Below are 25,326 nucleotides of genomic sequence, written 5' to 3'. Positions count from 1 at the left end.
TTCCCTCAACACTGTCAGACTTTTTATTAAATCTGTACTTCTATTTCTACTAGTTTTTTCTCATCATTCCTATCACCCTTTTCCTCCCACTTAGGACTGTATGACTGTCACTTGTTGCTTGTATCCTAAGATTTTTATTAATATTGATTGTTTCTTCATTGCTTATTTGACCCCTATGACAATCATTAAGTGTTGTACCACATGATTCTTGACAAATGTATCTTTTTCTTTTATGTACCCTGAGAGCATATGCACCAAGACAAATTCCTTGTGTGTCCAATCACACTTGACCAATAAAATTCTATTCTATTCTATTGTCACTGTCTTCCTCTTTCAGTTAATCTTCCCCTTCCTTCTCCACCACAATTTTCCATTTTAAAAATTTATTTATTTATTTAATTCAACTTCTTTTTTCTTCAAAAAATAATTTTTATTGAGTATAAACTTTAAAAAAAACACCAAGAAGACAGACAACACGTAGAAACATACGAAAAACAAAACAATTACTGTACATAAAAACCTTTTTAGTCCCTTTTCAGTAAATTGCATTGATATCGTATTTCCATATAAGTTCATCTAAGTTAAACTGTATCTCTTCTACAGTTTTCAGTTTCTAATGTGTTTCTATTATTTAATTTGACTTCTATGCTGCCATATCCCAATGGGATTCAGGGCAACAATGTAAAAACAATACACAACAATGATAAAAAGATGTCAAATATTAAATATTAAAAACAATTAAAAACACCATTATAAAACCCCACAAAGCAAGCAATCCAATCAACACATACTCATGCCAGTCAAGTACAATTCCACTATGACATATGTCAATATTCACAGCTCCCAGGCCTGCCAACAAAGCCAGGTCTTCATAGCCATTCGGAAGGCCAGCAGTAATAATAATAATAATAATAATAATAATAATAATAATAATTATTATTATTATTATTATTATTATTTATTAGATTTGTATGCCGCCCCTCTCCGCAGACTCGGGGCGTCTTACAATAACAATAGTAACAATATAACAAATCTAATATTTAAAAAACATCTAAATCCCATCATTAAAACCATACAACACAAGCATGCCATATATAAACTATATATGTCTGGGGGGGGTTGTATCTCAATTCCCCCATGCCTGGCGATATAGGTGGGTCTTAAGCAATTTACGAAAGGCAAGGAGGGTGGGGGCAGTTTGAATCTTAGCAGGGAGTTGATTCCAGAGGGCCGGGGCCACCACAGAGAAGGCTCTTCCTCTGGGTCCCGCCAGATGACATTGTTTAGTCGACGGGACCCTGAGAAGACCAACTCTGTGGGATTTGTGCGGCAGAAGACGGTTCCAGAGGTATTCTGGTCCAATGCCATGTAGGGCTTTTATCGGTCATTACCAACACTTTTAATTGTGACCAGAAACTAATTGGCAGCCAGTGCAGGCCATGGAGTGTTGGAGAGACGTGGGCGAATCTAGGTAGCCCCATGATAGTTCTCGCGGCCGCATTCTGCACGATCTGGAGTTTCCTAACACTTTTCAAAGGTAGCCCCATGTAGAGAGCGTTGCAGTAGTCGAACCTCGAGGTGATGAGGGCATGAATGATTGTGAGTAATGACTCCCTGTCCAAACAGGGTCGCAACTGGTGCACCAGGCTGACCTGTGCAAACGCCCTTCTCGCCACAGCAGAAAGATGGTGCTCTAATGTTAGCTGTGGATCATTTACATCATGATTTTTGACAAACGTCTCTTTTCTTTTATGTACACTGAGAGCATATGTACCAAAGACAAATCCCTTGTGTGTCCAATGACACTTGGCCAATTGAGAATTCAATTCAATTCTATGTGTGTGTTTTCCCCGCATTCATCCTGCACATGTGCACACGGCCCCCTGCATGTTGCCCACTCGCTCCCACATGTGCCCCTGCAAACACGACAGAGACCCAAAGACCAACTGGCTGATGGGAGCCACGCATGCATGCCCAGCGGAAGTGGACTGGGGCAACAGCTTGCGTGCCCACAGAGAGGGCGCTATGTGCCACCTCTGGCACGTGCATCCTATACCAGTGTTTCCCAACTTTGGCAACTTGAAGATATATTTGGACTTCAATTCCCAGAATTCCCCTGGCTGGGGAATTCTGGGAGTTGAAGTCCAAATATCTTCAAGTTGCCAAGGTTGGGAAACACTGCCCTCTACATTTCAGACAAATCATTATCCAATCCTTTCCTAAAATACCTCCAGGGTTGGAGCCCCCACAACTTCTGAAAGCAATCCATTCCCTTCTTTGCAGTCAATTTTAAGTATAAGAGCTGAGATGGTACAGTGGGTAGAGTGCAGTACTTCAAGTCACTGAAGCTGACTGTAGATCTGCAGGTCAGCGGTTCAAATCTCATCACCGGCTCAAGGTTGACTCAGCCTTCCATCCTTCCGAGGTGGGTCAAATGAGGACCCGGATTGTGGGAGGGCAATATGCTGGCGCTGTTAAAAAGTGATATTGCACTAACATGTTATAAGCTGCTCTGAGTCTAAGAACAAAGGCGGCATTTAAAAAATTGAATAAATAAAAAAAATAAATGAATAATAATAATAATAGCCACCACAGCAGTGGCTAAAATGGGTACCTTCCAAGATAGTGAATCCAAGTACTGCATCTATGTTGATTTTGTCATGTTTTTCGGCCAGGAACATCACCGCCTTCTCCATGGCAGAAATGATAGCATTCCTCCTATCTTCTTCACAAGAGGAGGGCTGTAGGCTAACAAGACAGATCAACAGCAAAAAAACAAAATTCAGCATTTTTTGCATTGGGGCAGGGAAAAGCAACAGAGGCTTTTTATAGACTGGGAAAAACCTATTTGTTCTCCTGAAACCTTTTTATAAGTCAGTTTTGTGTACACAAGCATCCACGTCAGAGCCCAGGAACCTCTGATTGACAGCTAAATTCTTTACAAAGAGCCATTAAAGTTCTTCCAGGACCAAATTATATTTTGTTGATGGGTGTGAGTAGCTCCAAAATCACGTGGAGATGAGTGGCACACAAGTTCTAGCCAAGGAAATAAATTCTTGGTTTTGTCCAAATGTTATGAAATGTCTTAAGGAAAACAATGGGGAAAAAATACTACAAAGTCATGAAAAAAAAGGAAAAAACACAAAGAGAAAGGTACACAAAGAAAAGATAAATAGCAGTTTCCAATTTCTTTACAGCAAATATAAGCATGATTACACAATTATCTCTTTAGGAAAAAAACCCTCTTTCTTTTATTACCTAATATGGGGCTACCTTTCAAGAACGTTGGGAGACTACAGCCACCCTGAGTCTATGGAGAGGGGCGGCATACAAATCTAATAAATTATTATTATTATTATTATTATTATTATTATTATTATTGTTAGTATTGTTAGTATTGGTGCAAAATGCAGCTGCACGGGCAATTACAGACCTTCCCCTAGAAACATGAACATCTCGCCATCACTCCGCGAGCTGCACTGGTTGCCAATTGGTTTCTGGATGCAATTTAAAGTGTTGGTCATGACCTATAAAGCCTTTCATGGCTTAGAACCAGATTACTTACGGGACGGCCTTCTGCCTCATACATCGCAGGAGCCTGTTAGGTCCCACAGTCGGTCTTCTCCAGATCCCGTCAACTAGACAATGCTGGCTGGCGGGGCCTAGGGGACGAGCCTTCTCTGTGGCTGCCCTGGCTCTCTGGAACCAACTCGCTCCAGTTAGCCACATCGGCTCCATCCTCTTAGCCATTCACAAGGCTTTAAAACCTTACCTGTGTCAGCAGGCTTGGGGTTTAACATCTTGCTTCGGTCGTAGATATGATTGTGTGATTGTTGTTGAATGAATGTTTTTTATATTATAGGGCAGTGATGGTGAACCTGTGCCACGGGTGCCACAGGTGGCACGCAGAGCTATATCTGCTGGTACGCAAGCCGTTGCCCTAGCTCAGCTCCATCATGCATGTGTGTGCCAGCCAGCTGATTTTTGGCTCACACAGAGGATCTGGGAGGGCATTTTTGGCTTCCAGAGAGCCTCCGGTGGGGGGAGGCATTTTTACCCTCTCTGGGCTCCAGGGAAGCCTTTGGAGCCTGGGGAGGGTGAAACACGAGCCTACTGGGCCCACCAGAAGTTGGGAAACATACAAAGAGCCTCCAGAGGGCGTCCAGGGGGAGGGGGAAGCTGTTTTCACCTACCCCACACATTGAATTATGGGTGTGGACACTTGCGCATGCACGATAACAAGCGTGCACACTCTCTCGGCACCCAAAGAAAAAAAGGTTCACCATAACTGTTATAGGGGTTTTAATGATTGGTTTTAGTGTTAGGTTGGGTTTCATTTTTTATATTGTATTGCATTTTGTTCTAATTGTTGTAAGGCGGCACAGAAATCCAAATAAATAAACAAACACATTTTCTAATGGCACAAATCCTGTCCATTTTTTCTACTTCATGCAAAAAGTCGGTAAAGTTTTCCAGCCAGCAGCAAAGGAAATCACTCTTTTCTTTAAGTAAATTAAGCAAGTTTTTTCAACTGTACCAGGATCAGCAACCTGTCACTCTGTAGCCACATGTGGCTCTTTCATGCTTCTGCTGCAGCTCCTTGTCACTGGTTGACTCCACAATTGGTAGGGTTTTGGGTTAGGACAGGTAGATGCCGCCCTAAGAGGAGACTCTATAGGGGGGGAATTCGACTTCCGGTCGATTCCAGAATTGAGCAGGGGGCTTCCAGTTAGGACCTTTGTGGCTCTTTCAGTGTTTAAGGTTGCCGACCCCTGAATGACATCAACCATTCCTCCTTTGTAGACAGCACCAAATCTTCTCACTTTTAAGTGAATAACAATCTTGCTGCTCTTGCCACATATCAAAACAAAGCTCTGTTCTCAGCCCCAAAGGAAAAAAAAATCTCTGGTTTCATTTGCACATTAGCCCCCCAAAACTTTAAAGCCTGTAAAATCTTCTGAATTAGTGCATGTGTTTGGATCCACAAATTGCTAGTTTCCTTGCATCAATCATCCGTCAATCATCAAAACCCGGCCATAAATGATACATATGGTCTTATCGCAGGTTTTAAATTGTTTTTAAATTGTTTTTCTTTTTAGTTGTCCTATTATTAATACTACATGTCCTGTTCTTTTCAGTTGTGAGCTGCCCAGAATCCTTAGGAAGTTGGGTGGCATACAAATTGAACTAAATAAACTAAATAAAGAAACAAACTTACATAATATCCCTTCATGATACTCACATTTCCAGTATAAATTTCAAGTACTGTACTTGGTTGAAAGAAATCGTTATTGTGGCATTTCGCAACAACAACAAAAGTGCACACCTCTTAAAAAGAACAAAGTTGCCACCGGTGGGTCACTACTGGTTTAGGTAAACTGGGCCAGACTGAGAGGAGCCCGATTCTGGTGCAGAGGAGAGCAACCAGGATGATTAGGGGCTGGAGGCTAAAACATACGATGAATGGTTGCAGGAACTGGGCCTGGCTAGTCTAGTGCAGTGTTTCCCAACCTTGCCAATTTGAAGATATGTATTTGGACTTCAACTCCCAGAATTCCCCAGGCAGTATTTGACAGGCTGCCACAGAGAGGAGGGGTCCAGGCTTCTTTCCAAAGCACCTGAAGGCCAGATAAGGAATAATGGATGGAAACTGATCAAGGGGAGTAGGTGTAGGGCAGGGGTCTCAAACTCGCGGCCCGTGGGCCAACTGTGACCCGGACAATAGTTTGCGGCCCCCACCTCAATATCAAAGTTTAATGTTAGTGCAGGACCAAGTTTGGTACTAATGGCACTTTTCAGTGTTGTGTGCGGAGCTGAATGTGGTTTCTTCAGTCTTCTATATCTGCTGTATTATTAATATTATTTTATTTATTTATTACTGATTTATTTTTTTCTTATGAATTTATTTTTATTTTTTAATACAATATAGTATGAAAAAATAAAGGCATTTGATAACAGTGGAATGTTTTTGTAAGAGCTTTTCTTGTGGAAAACCTGATGCGGCCCAGCCTCACCCAGACTCTACCTCCAGAAAAGGGACCGAGAAAACACAATCTTGCGTTCAATTTCAGCCGCGCTATAGAATTCGTCTGTAGTTGGTCCTCCCGGGCGGCAGGGCACCGCCGTTCCGACCTGCACCGGTGGAAGCGCAAGTAGCCGCTCTGCGCAGCCTCTCCCCGCCTCTCCCAAGATGGAGGCCGGCGATTGGCTACTTTCGTGGACGGCGCTGCTGCTGTTGCTGGCGGGGGCGCTGGGGGCCTGGTGGTCATTCCGGGCCCCGAAGAGGGCTGCCGACCTCGTGGGACGCGTGGCCGTACTAGTGGTGGGCGACTTGGGCCGCAGCCCCCGCATGCAGTACCACGCCTTGTCGCTGGCCCGGCGGGGCCGCCGCGTCGCTTTCATCGGCTACGCGGGTGATTCATCCTCCCTGCTTCGAGAGATGGTGGGCTGAGGCCCGAGAAGCCGCCTTTCCTCCAGCGGAGCCTTCGCCCCGAAGCTGGAGCCGGGCTTAGCTGCCTTTCTACATCTCCCAGCAGCCCCGGCCATGGCGGCGGTGCGCCGGGCATGCTGGGAGTTGTGGTTCCGCATCCATGGAAGAGCCCGCCTGAGTGCTTCTTCCCCAACCTGGCGCCCCTCCATTGGGGGAGTGGGAACCTGCCTGCTTTCTCGTTGTTTTTCTGACACGCTGAGGAGGATAGGAGTTGTAGTGCTCCCCCAGGAGGGCTGCAGATGGGAAAAGGAGAGAAGCAACCTAGAACTAAGGAGAAATTTCCTTACAGGACAATTAAATCAATGGGACACCTTCATTCCAGAAGTTGTGGGTGCTCCAACACTGGAAGTTTTTAAGAAGATGTTGGATCACCCTTTGTCTGAAGTGGTGTGGGGTTTCCTGCCTAAGCAGGGGGTTGGATTAGAGAACCTCCAAGGTCCCTTCCCACTCTGTTGTTCTATTCTATTCTATTCTTCTTTTCTATTGTATTTCAGTTCTCTTACTCCATTCTGATGTTCTATTCTGTTGTGTTCTGTTCTATTCCATTCCATTCCCTGCTATTCTATTCTTCCTTTCTATTGTACTGTATTTCATTTCTCTTACTCCTACTCTGATTCTGAACACCAACATTCTGATGTTCTGTTCTATTCTATTTCATGTCTCCTACTCCATTCTAATGTGCTATTCCATTCTGTTTTATTCTATTTAATTTCTCCTACTCCTGTTCCATTCTGATGTTCCATTCAATTCCATTCTATTGTATACAGTACTATCCTATTTCATTTCTCCTATTCCATTCTGATGTTCTATTCCATTCCATTCCATTTTTCTTACTCCTACTCCATTCTGATGTTCTGTTCCATTCTATTCCATTCCATTCTATTCTATTCATGGACGGCCAAAATAAGCAGAATTAAGTGAGGTGCAAAAAAAAAAAGGCAACAAGGGAACAAAGAGCCAGTTTTCTTAAGGTTATTCTAGATTATTAGTCTCTTATTGTTATGTTCTCCTATAAGTTTATGTGTCTTTTATGGTATGTTTTCTATCATCTCAAAACTAGGGCAACACGGTGGGGCAGCCAAGCTGTTGCTGAAAAGCTTGTATGTAAACTTTAGCCATGGTTAAGCAGAATATAATTAGTAATAGAAGTAATTTGGGAGTTTGCTTTTTTAAAATAACCTGCCCTCTTTGGATTAGGAATAGAAGCATAATTTGTTCTTTGTCTTTCATCGGGTTGATGGTTTCATAACAATAAGTTACAACAGAAGTCTTTCGCGTTCAATGCTTTCTTTGGAAATGGTCAAATAGCTGCTACTCGGTAAATCACATTAAGAAGATCATTTAGGGCATAAGTCACTTTATTGGTTATTTTGATTTATTTGACCATCCATCTCAAATACATCACTCTTAATGGCTCACAACAATTTTTAAAATACTATACACGATAGCAATGCAGATAGTCTTCCTCTTACAACCACCATTGAGCCCAAAATTTATGTTGTTAAGTGAGACATTTGTTGTGACTTTTGCCCCATTTTACAATTTCTTGCTACCGTTGTTAAGTGAATCATTGCATTTGTTAAAACAGTAACCCAGTTGTTAAGTGAATATGAATTCCCTGTAGACCTTGCTCTTCAGAAATTCACAAAAGGAGATTGCAGGATCCGGTGATGCAGTAATGGTTATAAATATGAAGCAGTTGCCAAGCATCTAAATTTTGGCCACATGTTCATGGGGACAGCAATAGCACTTAGACTTATATGCCGCTTCACAGTGCTTTACAGCACTCTCTAAGCGATTTACAAAGTCAGCCTCTTGCCCCCAACAATTTGAGTCCTCATTTTACCCACCTCGGAAGGATGGGTCAACCTTGAGCCTAGTGAGATTCGAACTGCCAAATTGCAAGCAGTCAGCAGAAGTAGCCTGTAGTATTGCATTCTAACCACTGCACCACTAGAGATCTTCAGTGATGCAAACTTTGTAACTATGGAAAACAGTCATAAATCACACTTTTCAGTGCTGTAAACAAACAAGTTGAGGACTATCTGTATAAAAACTGTAAAACAACATAAAAATGCTCTTGAGAAAGGTAATTACTGTTGATTGTGTGAAAAAAAACCTTTAAGATCAGATGGGCAGTTGAACCCTTGACAAAGGGGCTGGAGGGCTCTCTCTTATTGCAAAAAGCTCTCTAACCTCCTATAGAACATGGAATTATGGGGCTGAAAGGGATCACAGAAGTCTTCTAATCCAACCCCTTACTCAAGGCAGGAGAATTTCTATCATCCCAGTCAAATGGTTGTCCTATTTTTGAAAACCTATAGTGATATCCATTGAATCTATGGAAACTTTAATTTGGATTCTTCATCTGAGAAATTTGAACTCAATATCTAAAGCAGGTTATGTCCAACCTACGATCTGCGGGCCACGCGTGGCCCTGGACAGCTGCCAGTGCATTTCCACAACATCTATTATGTGGTTTATATACGTTAACTATCTTATATATTTTATATGCAGCCCAAGGTAACTTCTATTCACTCAATATGAGCCCCTCAAGCCAAACAATTGGAGAACCGTAGACCAGACCAATTTTAAGACCTGTGGACTTCAACTCCCAGAATTCTGGCTGGATGATGAATTCTGGGAGTTGAAATCCACAAGCCTTAAAAGGTTCCAAATTTGGATACTCCTGTTCTAGAGATTCAGTCAATTGTCCCATTCTAGCTCATAAGTATTACACTTATTTGTTACTTATGGAGACTGGAGAAGTTTTCTTACTTGTGTTTTCCCCAATTGACTTAACTGCCTTCAGAGTTTTTGTGTGTTCTTAATTTAATTTAATTTATTTAATTAATTAATTTATAGGCCACCAAACTCCTTCCAGACTCTGGGCAGACCTTAATCTTTATATCTTGGACGTAGTGTACAGTTTTTGTTCTGGACAAATTCTTAGCACTATTTTTCTTGCAGGCACAAAACCGCACAGTGAGATAATAAGCAATGGAAACATTGAGATTGTTCCTCTTACGGAGTTCAAAATCTGGCAAAGTAAGTTGAACGTTATTTCGTTTATGTACTTACCAGTGCTAAATCTGATGTGAAGTGACACTGAGTTTATTTGTACAGAAATGTTGCCGAGATCTGAATAATCCTCCTTTTGTTCATCAGTCTTTTCTCTCCTGCCACTGACTCCTCCTTTTTGGCAAGACCAGCAAGGAAGGAATGACGTACAAACAAGCATTGGGTCAAAGCGTACTAGCGGTGCCATCTCTGGACAATAACCTGGGGGAAATAAGCCCAAGCATTCTGCCGCCTTCTGGATCTTCTTCAGCTGAAGCTCATCCAGTCTTCTCCACACACTTTCTTCCCTTTCTAAGAGAGGTTGGAGACTGGATGGGAACTGTCAAGAAGTATGCAAAGACTTGGGTTGATTTGTGGTGTTTCCTGGTCAATGCCACCAGGCATCTCCCTTTTCCATCTGAGGACATTCTATGATAGAATGTCTCGTTCAATTTTAATTAGGATATCAAGGTTCCGATGAATGCCCTAATTAAATCATGAGCATCAAGCCAAGCGTCAAAGGAAATCCAATTATTTATTAGGAGCTTCATGTCGGCATGTCCTAAGTGAAGCCAACTCTGATCCCACATCATTTACGGCCCAAGCTTGACCCAGTTTTCCCCTTCTCCCAGGGTGTTTCATCAGTTATATTTGCTAATGGACCTAGTTGTAGAGATCATTCCCCTCTGGCTGCTGTGGGTAACCCTGGGTAACTTTTGAGAGTGAGATGTCGGGAATGTGCTTTTATTTTTGGCAGGTGTGCTGCTTCACCGTTTTCCCATCCCCCTTGTCTATGGCAATTTGAGAGCAAGCCAGGGATGCTTTTGCAAGTTGACATAGGACAGTGATGGCGAACCTATGGCACAGGTGCAACAGATGGCACGTGGAGCCATATCTGTTGACATGCAAGCCATTGCCTTAGCTCAGCTCCAGCATGCATGTGTGTGCCGGCCAGCTGATTTTTGGCTTACACAGAGGTTCATTTTTGGCTTCCAGAGAGCATCCAGTAGGATGGGGGAGGGTGTTTTTACCCTCCAGCTGCTCCAGGGAAGCCTTTGGAGCCTGGGGAGGACGAAACACAAACCTAGTGAGCCCGCCAGAAGTTGGGAAACAGGCCATTTCCAACCTCCAGAGGGCCAGAGGGAGTGGGGGAAGCTGTTTTTGCCTTCCTCAATCATTTATTTATCTATCTATCTATCTATCTATCTATCTATCTATCTATCTATCTATCTATCTATCTATCTAATTACTTTATTAGATTTGTATGCCGCCCCTCTCCGCAGACTCGGGGTGGCTCACAACAATAACAAAAAACAATATCACAAATCTAATATTAAAAAGTCTCTAAAAACCCCTTATTTAAAAAAACAAGACACACACACAAACATACCATTCATAAATTGTATAAGCCAGGGGGAGATGTCTCAGTTCCTCCATGCCTGATGGCAGCGGTGGGTTTTAAGAAGTTTGCGAAAGGCAAGGAGGGTGGGGCCAATCCTAATCTCCGGGGGGAGCTGGTTCCAGAGGGGCCGCCACAGAGAAGTCGACGGGACCCGGAGAAGGCCAACTCTGTTGAACCTAACTGGTTGCTGGGATTCGTGCGGCTGAAGGCAGTTCTGGAGATATTCTGGTCCGATGCCATGTAGGGCTTTATAGGTCATAACCAACACTTTGAATTGTGACCGGAAACTGATTGGCAACCAATGCAGACTGCGGAGTGTTGGTGTAACATGGGCATACCTAGGGAAGCCCATGATTGCTCTCGCAGCTGCATTCTTCATGATCTGAAGTTTCTGACCACTTTCAAAGGTAGCCCCATGTAGACAGCATTACAGTACTTGAGCCTCGAGGTGATGAGGGCATGAGTGACTGTGAGCAGTGACTCCCGGTCCAGATAGGGCCGCAACTGGTGCACCAGGCGAACCTGGGCAAACGCCCCCCCCACCACAGCTGAAAGATGTTTCTCTAATGTAAGCTGTGGATCGAGGAGGACGCCCAAATTGTGGACCCTCTCTGAGGGGGTCAGTAATTCCCCCCCCCCCCCAGGGTAATGGATGGACAGATGGAATTGTCCTTGGGAGGCAAAACCCACAACCACTCCGTCTTATCAGGGTTGAGTTTGAGTCTGTTGACACCCATCCAGACCCTAACAGCCTCCAGGCACCAGCACATCACTTGCACTGCTTCCTTGACTGGACATGGGGTGGAGATGTACAACTGATGATACCTCACCCCATGCCCTTGGATGATCTCACCCAGCAGTTTCATGCAGATATTAAATAGTAGCGGGGAGAGGACCGACCCCTGAGGCACCCCACAAGGGAGAGACCTACAGGTCGGCCTCTGACCCCACACTAACACCGACTGCGACCAACCGGAGAGGTAGGAGGAGAACCACTGCAAGACAGTGCCTCCCACCCCCAACCCCTCCAGCCGGCGCAGAAGGATACCATGGTCGATGGTATTGAAAGCCGCTGAGAGGTCAAGAAGCACCAGGACAGAGGATAAACCCCTGTCCCGGGCCCGCCAGAGATCATCCATCAACGTGACAAAAAGCAGTTTCCGTGCTGTAACGGCCTGAAACCCGACTGCTGAGGGCCTAGATAATCGGCTTCTTCCAAGGACCACTGGAGCTGGAGCGCCACCACCTTCTCAACAACCTTCCCCATAAAGGGAAGGTTGGAGACTGGACGATAGTTATTAAGAATGGCTGGGTCCAGGGAAGGTTTCTTGAGGTGGGGGCGCACAAGTGCCTCCTTATAAGGAGCCGGAAAGGACCCCCTCCCCAAGGAAGTGTTGACAAGCTCCTGGACCCAGTTCCGTGTCACCTCTCTGCTGGCCGAGACCAGCCAGGAGGGACACGAATCCAGTAAACAGGTGGCGGAACTCACAGCTCCAATGGCCTTGTCCACTTCATCAGATGTCATCAGATCAAACTCTTCCCAGACAGATGGACAAGTACGGGCCCCAGTCACCTCGACTGACTCATTGTCAGCCAACTCTGTTATCCAATCAGAGTCGAGGTCTGCCCGGATCCGAGCGACTGTATCAGCGAAAAATGTGTTAAAATCCTCGGGACTGCTCTGCAAGGGCTCCCCAACTCCCCCCTGGTTAAGAAGGGAGCGGGTCACCCTAAACAGAGCGGCCGGGCGAGATTCCGCTGATGCAATCAAGGCGGGATGGTACGCACATCTTGCTGCCTTGAGCGTCACTTTGTAAGTCTTAATAAAAGCTCTTACAAGTGTTCAGTTGGATTCGGACTTATTCTTCCTCCATTGCTTCTCTAGACGTCTCTTTTGGCGTGACAACTCCCGGAGCTCCTCGTTGAACCACAGAGCTCTACGGGGTCTAGTGCCACAGAGTGGTCGCAACGGCACAATCCGGTCAAGAGTCTCCCTCGCAGGCTTATTCCAGGCCACAGCAAGAGACTCCACCGAACTGTGGATGAGTGTATGTGGGATAGCCCCAAGCGCCCTTTGAAAACCTTCTGGGTCCATCAGGCGTCTGGGGCGAAACCACCTAGTCAGTTCCGCCTTCCTGAGGGGAAGGATTGGAGCCAGGAAGTCAAGCCGTAGTAGAAAATGGTCTGACCATGACACAGGCAACACTTCTAAGCCCCTCAGTCTCAGAGAGGAATACCATGTCGGGTGAGTGCCCCCCCTCGTGAGTTGGACCCTGTACTACTTGAGTCATGTCCATGACTGTCATGGTGGCCATGAACTCCTGCGTTAGCCCCGAGGTTTCACCGAGCGACGGCAGGTTGAAGTCCCCCAAGACAATAAATCTGGGGAACCCCACCGCCAGCCTGGCTACCTCCTCGAGCAGCACAGGCAGGAGTGTTGACACGCAGCTGGGAGGCAGGTACGTGAGTAACAAGCCCACCTGAACCCCTAAGTCCAACTTCACCAGAAGGGACTCACAACCCGCAATCTCTGGAGCAATGAATCTACATTGCTGGCTACGATAGCCACTCCTCGCCCCCTTCCCTGGGGTCGAGGCTGATGCCATACCTGAAACCCGGCTGGGCAGATTACGGAGAGGGAAACACCTCCCTCTGGGCCTAGTCAGGTCTCGGTCACACATACCAGGTCATCCTCCTCATCCAGGATCAAATCCCGGATGAGGAGAGCTTTATTTACCACCGACCTGGCATTGAGTAGCAGCAGCCTGAGCCCAGGGCCAGAATTACACTCGTCACCAGCACCCTGGGTTGAGCTCACGGAGCCGGAACAAGGGATCGTTATTAAGCAGCGATCCCTCCTTCCCCTGGAACGGCTAGCTCCGTGGCTCCCGCCATATCTGCCTCTCCCCAGCACTACCGGAATATTCTGACCCTCTGCCACCCTAGAGATAGGTGCCACCTCTCCTTCTGCCTCTCCAGCGTCAGGTGGGCTAAACATGTCATTCATACCATAATCCCACTCACCCCACCCATTCCACCCATTCCAATCATTCATTCGAAACACATTACTACACCCACCCCAATTATCCATCAATTTAAAAACCTCCAAATAATTTAACTAAAAACAATAAGAATAAAATTTAAATATAAAAATATACAAAAATAGGGAATCAATTGTTAGTTAATAGTTCTTAATCATTAGTCAGCTAAAAGTTCTTAAAAAAACCCAGCAACAGCAGCAAGATGGCGCCAGACTTCAGGCTGGCAAGTTCTAAAAATCCAATGCAAATGTCCAGGTCTCTGAGTATAATGATAAGATAATCTCAGTGCTGACCACTGCCACTGGTCAGCACTCTGACATCCTGTCTCTACCTCGCTTGATTTTATCTCGGGTTCTTCTTCCCCTATGGCAATCGTGGTTCTCGTCGGTCGCCCTCCAAAAGTTGTCAATCTTGGGCGACATCTCCAGGCCCCCTCGCCTTCTGCATCCCCGTATAGTCTCCAAACCGTCTTTGGACAGCCTCCACTTAGTTCTAAAACAGCTCCTCTCATTCTCTCTCTCCTCCTCTGCATCAACTCTCCACCCCACGGCAGGAGAAGGTCCGAATTCTCGCATCGCTGGCAGTCCCTCCAACGCCAGGCGCCCCCACCATTCGGCACCCTGGCGTCCCAGGACTCCGTTCCAGTAGGCAGAGCTGGCCCAGGTGTCTCAGAGCTAATTTCCACGGCAGCGGCAGGCAGGCAAACAACAGATGGCAAGCAGCAGATGGCGGCCGCCATTTTCCGAGCCCCAGCTGATCGGCTGGTCGGCTCTCAGAATTACCACCAAAGACAGATCAACAGGATTGTTGGGTGCAGCGACTTATCTCCCTGGGGCTGTGGAAATGAGCTGCAAATTCTGACTACAGGTCCCCTATTTTTGGATGTTTCTGCCGTAGTCTGGCGGAGCAGCGTCTCCGAGCTTCCTCCTGTTGCTCCACCCATTGAGTTATGGGTGTGGGCACTTGTGCATGCATGATAGTGTGCGCACACACTCGGCATCTGAGGGGAAAAAGGTTCACCATCACTGACATAGGACATTTAAAGCTGAGAACATCTCTGCATTTGAATCTTTTGTACTTTCAAACACTATGTGTCCTAGGAAACTGTATTCTCCCTATTTCTCAACTACAGGTGGTTCTTGACCTACGGCCACAATTGATCCTAAGACTTCTGTTGCTAAGCAAGATGTGAATTTTGCCCCAATTTACAGTCTTGCCACATTTCTTAAGCGAATCACAGCACTTTAAGCGAATCTGGCTTCCCCATTGACTTTGTTAATTAGAAGGTTGGGAAAGGTGGATCATGTGACCCCCCAGGAGATTGTAACCGTCATAAATACAGGTAGTCCTTGATTTACGACAACAAACCCCAAATTTCTGTTGTTAAGTGAGAGATTTGTTATGTAGATACATGTAGTAACACAGTTAGGTTTGCCATGGCTTCAGTCTGTACTGCTTAGTGTCACAAGACCCTGTCCACTCTCTGTTCAAAGTTTTTTCCCTCCCCCCCCCCCCCCTTTTCCTTTTATCCTTCTTTAGGGCAACAGGCCACAAGTGCTTTCCTCAGCGTTCTACTCCCGGTCTGCTATCACAGATTTCTTCCAACATCGGGTGATTAGCCGGTATGGGCCACACTGCGTACCGGAAACAAATATGGAGCTGCACCTGCAGCTCCACATCGCTGGTGTGCGCGCACACCAGCCCCAGCGAGATTTTGTTTCTGTGCATGCGCGGAAAACAAAATCTTGCAAGAAGACAGAAGATTTCAGCAATTTTTGGCTTCTGCCCAGGTGCGTTAACAAAAAAAAAAATGCTGAAATCTCTCTTGTGCGTCCTTGCAAGATTTTTCTTCCTGCACATGTACAGAAGCAAAATCTTGCTTGGGTGCGGTAGCGCGGAGCTGCACATGCAGCATTCCAACAGCAGTGGTAAAAAGCAGCTCCTGCCTGACATCTTTCTGGCTCTGTTCTCTTTCCTCTCTGGTTTGTAGGATTTTCCTCCCTCTTCTTCTGCAAGATGTCGCCACCTTTCAGAATTGCCCCATCACCATAGATCAGTGATGGCGAACCTTTTTTCCTCGGGTGCCAAATGAGCATGTGCGTGCACTATCGCGCATGCGCAAGTGCTCACACCCATAATTCAGTGATTGAAGAGGGCAAAAACAGCTTCCCCTGCACCCCCGGAGGCCCTCTGGAGGCCGGAAATGGCCTGTTTCCCAACTTCTGGTGGGCCCAGTAGGCTCGTGTTTCGCCCTCCCCAGGCTTCCCTGGAACCTAGGGAGGATAAAAATGCCCTCCCCCATTCCCCCTGAGCTAGGGCAACGGCTCGTGTGCCAGCAAATATGGCTCTGCATGCCACCTGTGGCACCCGTGACATAGGTTCACCATCACTGCCATAGATTGTCTCTGCAAAATTCCTCCTTCCAAGCACCCCATCTCTGTCTTTCTTTCTGTCTCCCCTTGGAAAACAACCCCTGCTATCAATCCGCTATCAACCAAAATCTTCTTAGCTTTGTTCTCCTTTGTCTCGGGTGTACTTTTTTCCTCTCTTCTCCAGGGTGTTGCTGCCTTTTAAAATTGCCCTGTAACCAGTGTCGGGTTCCTATCTGGTACGAGCCACACTGTGCACTGGTAGTAAAATGGGAGCTGTGTGTGCAGCTTCGGGTGCCCAGCGTGCGTGTATGTGCAGCCTAGCGAGATTTTGCTTCTTTTCATGTGCAAGAAGCAAAATCTCATGAGGGGATGCACGTGCTTGAGATATGGAAATCTCCCATATGGAATATGGAAATATGGAGATATGGAAATGCTCAGAAGCAAAATCTCGCTGGATGCACATCCACACACACCGGACACCCGAAGCTGCGCATGCAGCGCACCGGTAGCAACAGGAGCGGCAAACCCCGCCTGCTTGTAACTTTAGATCGTCTTCACACAATTCCTTTCCCCTTCCACTAGGCCAACTGTTGTAAGTCAAGGACCAGCTGTACGTGCCAGTTATCAAGCATCTGAATTTTAATCCCAGGACTGGGTGGCTGCAACACTCATGTGGAAACTGGTCCCGTCTCTTTTTTTCCAGTGCCGTTATAACTTTCCACGTAACAAACGGTTGTCAGTCAAGGACTACCTGCATAGAGACATTATTTAGCATCAGGGTTTGACTGGAGTTTCTTCTCCTTTGCAGTTGGGCCCAGGTTTTTCCAGTATATCGTCAAAGTGATTGTGCAGAGTTTCCAGTTGTTGTACACGCTGCTAAGGATAGCTCCACCAGAGCATGTGCTCCTCCAGGTATTTACACTTCCAAGTTGTAGCATCACATCCCCTCCTTCCTTCCTTCCTTCTTTCTTTCTTCTTTCTAGCGTATTCCTGCAGGTGTAGGGATCATTGAATGTCACTTTGCATGGTGAGCTACGTCTCCAGGGTGGAGGCCCCCTCCTGCTCCTCTTCTCCACATACCCCACTCTCTTCTAGCACTGATCCTAGTGCCTAGTTAGGTAATGAAATGTCTGCAGGCTCAGAGAGCAGCGCTGTGGCCAACCAGCAGCCTGTGGATCTGGTAGCTAATTCTACCAGCGCAGGGGCTGATGTGGGGATGCGTCAGCAGGCACCCAGGTCGGACAGTGAGGAAGCTGAAGAGGACTCATGCCAGAGGCAGAGGTTCAGCCAGGGCCTTTGGAACCTCCAGCACCTCAGAGTGATGAGGAAGAGGAGGAGGAGCCCATTCTCAATGCACAGGCATGCCACAAGGCAGGAATGGTTCCTCAGGAGGAGGTCTCCTCGGGAGTAAGCCTGGGAATTATAGTTCAGGAATATTAGGCTGGTTGTAAGTGATTCACTTGGGTTAAGTGGGGGGGGGGGGGGAGAGGATTCCTTAGCTGATGTTACGTTGGTATTCTGGGAAGAAATGACTGTCATAAGCCGGTTTGGTTAAGGTGTCAGGCTAGAAACCAGGAGCTGGTGAATTCTAGTTGTGCCGAAGGTATGAAAGCCAGCTGAGTGACTTTGAGCCAATCACTCTTTTAGAGATATTTATCTTTTCAGTCATATCGTTGTTAACTAGTATTTTCGCAGTTTGGGTAGTGTATAAAGCTCTGATGAGATTAATGAAATGTTTGCTGAACTTCATGATTTCCAATTGTGAGATGAGAAATTGCCAATAAAGACTGTCAAAAGCTTTATAAAGGTCGACAAATATGAAAGCTATGGGCTTATCAATATTTTTATTGTAATTCTCCAACGAATCCAGTATAATTCTCGTGTTCATTCCAATATTCCTTGCTGGAAGAAAACCATTTTGATCTGGATGTATTATGGTATTTAGGATCATTTTGAATCTATTGGCTATAATCGATTCAAACATTTTATAATCTGAGTTTAACAGGGATATTGGACGATAATTTTGTATATGAGACCTACTTTTATCATCTTGTGGAACTAAGGTTATATATGCCTCATTCCATATGGCAGGGAGTATGGCTTCTTCTAATGCTTCATTAAATAATTTAAAAAGTACAGGGTGCAAAATTTCTGATGCTTGTTTATATAATTCAGCGGGAATGCCATCCGGCCCTGGCGTTTTATTGTTTTTTTGATTCGCAATTGCTTTGTCTAATTCTAATGACGTTATTTTCCTATTCAAGAGTTCTTGATGGTCCTTGTTTATTTTATTTAAATCTGAATCTTGGAGTAATTCTAAGAGTAAATGGTCATCTATTTTCTCATTTTTATACAGATTAGAAAAGACTAGTTCAATTATTTGTTTTTTGTCATTGTGGCTAGTTTTTAAAACTCCCAGTTCATCATGTAAGGCTTCGATATTTTTGTCTTTCTTTTGTTGGGCAAGTTGAAATGATAGCCACCTCCCAGGTTTATTAGCAAATTCGAATTGTTTTTGCCTAGAGATTATTTTTCGGGATATTTCATCTTGAGTTTTTAAATTTATTTCATGTTTAATCAAGTTTATTTCCGCTAGAATTTTATGATCATTTGGATTTAGTTGTAGACTTTCTTCTAATTTTTTAATTTTTAGATTTAATATATGGAATTGAGATTTGTCCTGTTTTTTCTTTTTGGCTGTGTACGCAATGTAAATGCCTCTTGTGTAAGCTTTCAGAGTATCCCATAGATTTTGAGTAGATGTTATCCCTTCCTGGTTAATTTGAAGAAAGAGTTGTATTTCGTTTTTGATTAAGTTTTGGAAATCTTTTTCATTAAGTACTGATTGATTCATGGACCATCTTCGAGATTGGAAATTTGAAGGAATTCTCCACTTCAGAGTTATAGAGTTGTGATCTGCCCATGTATTCGGAAGTATATGAATCTGCGTTATTTTATTAATGAATTCAGGGGTGGACCAAGCCATGTCAATGCATGACCATGATTTATGTGGGGCAGAGAAAAAAGTATATTCATGACAGTCTGGGTTATAGTAGTGCCGAACGTCTTGTAATGCAAATTCAGTAATTAAGTCTTCAAAAGCTAATGGTAATTTGCTGATAAAAGGAAGGAGGTATGAAAAAGGTGCAATACAGGGGTTTTTTTTTAGTTACTGTTGATTGACAATTGGTCTTATTGTTTAATCTTTTTTCCAGCGGTGAGCAATTCTAAAGATTAGTTTCTTCTTCTCCTTTCTGTTCCGAATCGGTGTAGGCCAGGAGCGTAATTACCGTTATTAACATAGTTACTGTCAATGCCCTATAGGTAATTAGGCTTTTCCAACAGGTTCTGGGCAATTTAGAAAAGTTTGTTAAAAGTGTCCAGTCATTTAATAGTTAACGGAAATGATGAGAATTTCATCACAGCCTAGACAAAGGGGAAGTACTGTTAGAGCAGGAGAGGAGAAAAGAGCTAGAAAACGACAGCTCCATAGATTGCCAACAATTTATCAGCAGGATGTAAGAGCTGCAAAGTCCTTCTTCTGGAATCTCCAAATATTCTGTGTAGCGTGTGCTTATTTAGTATTGTTGTTTGTCTCTTTTTCCCTTCCCAATCGAAGGTTTCAGCTACTGACGCCCCCTCCTTTTTTCTTTGGGTTCAGAAAATCAAACTTAATATATAGCCAACTTGAAAAGAGTCAATCCGATATTGCGATAAGGAGGGGTGTAATCCAAAGGTTCAGATAAGTTCCAATAAACAGAGGGATTTGTCCAGATTAGAGATAGGAAACATAGCCAAAGATAAGAGAAAGAGAAAAAAAAAAGTGCAAAAGGATTGCGGTCTTCCGGTTTCTTATTTTCTCAGCGACTCACTCTGCCCACGATCTATTCCTTCAGAATACTTCCGCAAACCCTTGCAACTTCCAACATCAAAAAAGAATTTCTCACTGCTGCTTCTAGACAAGATTTTATCAATCAATATTTATTGTCAATTACTGGGACTTTTAATGCAATCCTTATATATGTCCAAATCTTACGCCCGCTCTAATCGCCTAAGCAGATCGTCTTTCTTCCGTCGCCATAGACAATACAATCGCCGCCTTCAAAGTTCTGGCAATCAGATCCAATCAAATAATTGACAAAAACAGCAGGAGTTTCACTCTAAAACCTTCTAATCATATGCAACATTGATCTTGGGGTAACAAAAAGACTAGATCAAAGTTCTCACTTCTCAGATCCTTCTCGTCGTATTTTCAACAGCTTCCTCAGAGGAATCGGAGCATCAGCTCTTTGGGCCGATCAAAACGATCAGTTTTTTTGTGCGTCGGGGAGAGGTGATCCTCGCTGTTCAGGGGGTCCGCCGACCACCCCTGGGTGCGCTGGAAATTCCTCTCTAGCACCCCTGACTCTTCGGGTCAGGGATTGCCCAAAAGGGCACACGAAAAGCTGGAGCAACCCTGAAGAGAATGGAGGCTACCCAGCTATCAGAGCAATGCCAAAACAGGAAGTATGTTTGCTGTCTGTTTGCTGTATAAAATAAAATAAAAGTAGGATATAAACAAATAAATAAAATAAGGAGAGGGCATGCAGGTGGAGAAACCAGAAAGCAATTGATTTTATTTACTGGGGTGGTTCTATAATGTTTTCTCTTCTCTCCATTCCCAGAATCCTCCCGGTTTGCCCAGCATTGCAGTCAGCTGGCTATTTTGCCTACTTCGAAACAGCAAGCTAATAATTGATTGGCACAATTATGGTTACACTCTAATGGGCCTGACTCATGGGAAAAGGCACCTGATCGTCCAGATTGCTAAATGGTGCGTTCAAGACCTTTCATGTTTTTGGGGGTGTGGTTGGCTGATTTCTTTTTGAGACCATCCCAAATATTTGGGTAGCACTCTTTTTATCTCTCCCCTGGGGTTTTAATTGCCTGTTAAGAAGGTGAAGAGGGATTCTTGCATTTTTATCCAAAGGTTTCAAAATCACCTTTTAATGGTTTTGTGGATCTCCCTACAAAAGGGGTCAGCAACCCATGGCTCTGGAGCCACATATGGCTCTTTCATCTCTCTGCCAATTGGCTCCACGTGGAGACTCTATAGTAGAGGAACTGGACTTCTGATTGGCAAAGGAAACTTCCGGTTAGCAGAGGAAAAAGGATGCCTTGCTAGGAGGAGATTCTATGGTGGGGGAACTGGATCTCCGGTTGGCTCCAGAATTGAATGGGGAGCTTTCGGTTAGGTCCTTTGTGCCTCTTTGAGTGTTTAAGGTTGCCGACCCCTGCCCTAAGAGAACAAATGTTACTGAAAACTGTTCCCTGGAGAGAGACATATTTAGGTAGTCCTCGACTTAATGAGTCGGGGTGGAGCAGTGGTTAGAGTGCAGAACTGCAGGCTCCTTTAGCTAACTGCTGGCTGTAGTTCAGCAGTTCAGATCTCAGCAGCAGCCCAAGGTTGACTCAGCCTTCCATCCTTCCGAGGGGGGTTAAAAGGAGGACCCAGATTGTTGGGGGCAAGAGGCTGATTCTGCAAACCACTTAAACACTATGAAGTGGTATATAAGTCTAAATGCTAATGACTAGAATTGAGGCCAAATTTTCTATTGCTAAGCCAGACAGTTTTTAAGTGAATGTTGTCCCATTTTATGACATTTCTTACCACAGTTGCTAAGTGAATCCCTGCAGTGGTTAAGTTAGGAGCACAGTAATTAAGTGAAGGTTTTCCCCCATTGACTAACCGTCATAAGTATGAAGTCATTTGCCAAGCGTATGAATTTTGATCACGCGGACATGGGAATGCTGCAACAGTTGTAAATATGAAAAACCTTGCTGAGTGCCACCTTAATTTCAAACGGTCACTCAGCTTACTGTTTTAAGTCAAGGACACCCTGTAGGTACCAGAGAGTTGGCCTTCTCTGGGTCCCGTCGACTAAACAATGTCTTCTGGTGGGGCCCAGGGGAAGAACCTTCTCTGTGGCAGCCCCGGCCCTCTGGAATCAACTCCCCTCAGAGTTCAGAACTATTCCCACCTTCCTTGCCTTTTGTAAGCTATTGAAGACCCACCTATGTCGTCAGGCATGGGGAAATTAAAATACCCCTGGGCTTACATTGTTTATGGTGTGAATGTGTTGCATGGTTTTAATGGGTTTTTAGATCTCTTTTAATATATTGGATTTGTTACATTGTTGTTTTTGTTGTGAGCCGCTCCGAGTCTCTGGAGAGGGGCGGCATACAAATTTAATAAATAAATAAATAAAATTTGCATTGCCAAGTTTTTTTAAAAAATCATAAAGTGTATTGCTACATACATGTGCCTAAGTGCACTTCCAAAAGTTTCTTCTACGTTCATAACAGTCTCTTATGAATTCCTCTGCTCACAACAGAATACCTTATGCCACCAGCTTGAAATTTGGGGCCTGGGCAACGTAGAACTACGCTACCTACGGACTCACCTAAGCATAATTCACAAAATTATCTGCTACAATGTCCTACCTATAAATGACTACTTCAGCTTCAATACATTTATTTATTCAATTTTTATGCCGCCCTTCTCCTTAGACTCAGGGTGGCTTACAACATGTTAGCAATAGCATTTCTTTTTAACTGAGCCCGCATATTACACCCACAATCTGGGTCCTCATCTTACCCACCTGGGAAGGATGGAAGGCTGAGTCAACCTGGAGCCAGTGATGAGATTTGAACTGCTGACCTACAGATTTATAGTCAGCTTCAGTGGCCTGCAGTACAGTACTCTACCTGCTGTGTCACCACAGGCAAACAATAGATGTAAATTCAGAGTAAACCGCTCCAAATTCATTGCAGTAAATACAACTTCAGCAACAGAGCGGTCAATGCCTGGAATGCAATACCTGTGCGGGAAGCAAAATCTTGCACAGGCATCCACGCATGCAGGGAAGCAAAAAACCTTGCTAAAACGCACGCATCCGTGCAAGATTTTACTTCCAGGCTCCAACAGAGCCGCGGAGCTGTGCGCAATTAGCTGTACCAGCAGGAGCCCCACTGCTACCGTCCCTCTTCTACTGTCCCCACTTATTCATATCCTTATCCTGTATTCATAATCATGTTCATATCGTATCTCTCTTATCTTACAGGTGTTAGATGGGTGGATAGATAAACAAATAACTAAGAGCATGTATTTTAGTATCTGAAAAGCAATGACTTCTGATCAAGGGGTCTGTGTGTGCTTTGAAAATAATTTATCTATTTAAGATTTTTTAAATTTATATGCTGCCCAACTTGTAGCTTGAAGCAACTGAGCGTTGGATTGCATAGGCATTGCCCGTCTTTGCTATTGGTTAAAGTTTCCCTCTTTGTTTCTGCAGGATCCTGGCATTTTTTTACTGTGATATCAACATGTCATCTCAGTTAAAGTTAGTGGAATTAGTTATTTTAGACTGAGAATGAGATATTTTCAAGAAAAGATTGCTGTATTACGTTATCCACGCAGGTAGTCTGCTACAATATTCACTTAGCAACCATTTGAAGTTACAGTGGCACTGAAAAAATGTGATTCATGACTAGTCCTCATGACATCTGCAGCATTCCCATGGTGACATGATCACTACTCAGGAACTTGGCAACCACCACGTACAACAATTACAGCATCCTCTGGTCACTCTTTGTGACCTTCTAGTCGGTTTCCAACAAGTGAAGTCACTGGGTGAATTCACTTAACAATTATGACTCATTTAACTGCAGTGATTCACTTAACAACCAAAAGAGGGGGGAGGTTGGGCATGTCTCATTTAATCACCACCTTATTTATCCACAGAAATTCTGGTCCCAACAGTGGATATAAGTCCAAGATTCCCTTTCCATAATTTTTATCTGTAAGCTGTAAATTCCTAAGTTCCATACAATCTCAGACCTTTGATTCACTAACTGAAGTTCTATAAATAAACGAATAAAAATGAGTAATTGGAGTTATCTATTCAGCTTTGCAATTTTTTGAAAGGATGCATCCCCCTAGCAATAAAATGTTGTGTTTCTTTTCTCCAGCTGCCAACTTTCTTGTCATAGAGCCGTAGTTCAAAAGAATAAAGATGTCCCAAACTATTAAACCTTGTCTCAGAGTCAATATGTGAGATGAGAGAGCTGTTTTAATCAATAGCAGAGAAACATTTGGCTTGTGTGAGGCCCAGTGTGCTTTTTTCAAATTATCTTTAAAGTGTGCACAGGTCCAAAGCCCGATAAGATTAACTCTATTGAAGTGGTCCTTCACTTCCTGTATTCCACATGTATACACAACTGTTATTGGTAGATTGCAATTTTATTGTTGTGCATTCTTTTTCTTCGTTAATTTCTGCATTATAAATACCGGTAATAATATTCAGGGGTGCTGGATACAAGGTGATTATAGCCATCAATGGTATTTCTGTGTTTTAAAAGTGCTGTATTAAGAAATTAAATTGTATGTATGCATGCATGCATGCATGCATGCATGCATGTATGTATATATATCCTGTTTTCCCCAAAATAAGACATCCTTTGATAATAAGTCCAATCGGGCTTTTGAGTGCATGGCAATAAGGCCAAACACTTATTTCACGGTTTTAAAAAATATAAGACGGCCTTATTTTCAGGGAAACACATGTGTGGGTTTTTTGTGTGTGTGTATGAGCCGATGTGGTGCAGTGGGTAGAGTGCTGTATTGCAGGCCGCTAAAGCTGACTCTTAGATCTGTAGGTCACCGGTTCAAATCTCATCACCGGCTCAAGGTTGACTCAGCCTTCCATCCTTCCGAGGTGGGTAAAATGACCCGGATTGTGGGGGCATTAGGCTGGCTCTGTTAAAAAGTGCTATTGCTAACATGCTGTAAGCCGCCCTGAGTCTAAGGAGAAGGGCGGCATTAAAAAATTGAATAAATAAAAAAAATTATATTATATATTATATTAAATTATAACATTTGCTCTCATTTCTTTCCATCTTTTAAGAAACTGGAGGGAAAAA

At 44.2% G+C, this 25,326-nt stretch overlaps 2 protein-coding genes across 4 annotated transcripts in view; one reads left to right on the top strand and one right to left on the bottom strand.

Moving 5' to 3' along the window:
• The window catches only part of LOC139155660 (UPF0764 protein C16orf89 homolog), a 29,556-nt gene extending 23,455 nt beyond the window's left edge, over nt 1–6,101 (bottom strand). Inside the window, exons 1-2 of one of the 3 annotated variants that reach the window (XM_070730891.1) lie at nt 6,015–6,101; nt 2,615–2,748 (exon numbers count right to left, since the gene is read on the bottom strand). In XM_070730891.1, the coding sequence (XP_070586992.1) occupies nt 2,615–2,696 (82 nt within the window). In that variant the 5' untranslated portion in view covers nt 2,697–2,748; nt 6,015–6,101. Of the gene's footprint in view, nt 1–2,614; nt 2,799–5,242; nt 5,479–6,014 lie in introns of those variants that run through there. The other 2 variants (XM_070730890.1, XM_070730889.1) reach the window with 2 other exon arrangements.
• Nucleotides 6,102–6,135: 34 nt separating this feature from the next.
• Nucleotides 6,136–25,326, top strand: part of LOC139155659 (chitobiosyldiphosphodolichol beta-mannosyltransferase-like) — a 52,365-nt gene continuing 33,174 nt past the window's right edge. Inside the window, exons 1-4 of the mRNA XM_070730888.1 lie at nt 6,136–6,413; nt 9,461–9,538; nt 17,174–17,277; nt 21,030–21,178. Coding sequence (XP_070586989.1) covers nt 6,191–6,413; nt 9,461–9,538; nt 17,174–17,277; nt 21,030–21,178 — 554 coding nt within the window. The 5' untranslated portion in view covers nt 6,136–6,190. The remainder of the gene's footprint in view (nt 6,414–9,460; nt 9,539–17,173; nt 17,278–21,029; nt 21,179–25,326) is intronic.

Source organism: Erythrolamprus reginae, unplaced genomic scaffold (genome assembly GCF_031021105.1).
Source record: "Erythrolamprus reginae isolate rEryReg1 unplaced genomic scaffold, rEryReg1.hap1 H_40, whole genome shotgun sequence".
NCBI classification, from domain to species: domain Eukaryota; kingdom Metazoa; phylum Chordata; class Lepidosauria; order Squamata; family Dipsadidae; genus Erythrolamprus; species Erythrolamprus reginae.
Note: the sequence above shows the minus strand (reverse complement) of the source record. Positions and strands in the feature narration are given on the sequence as shown.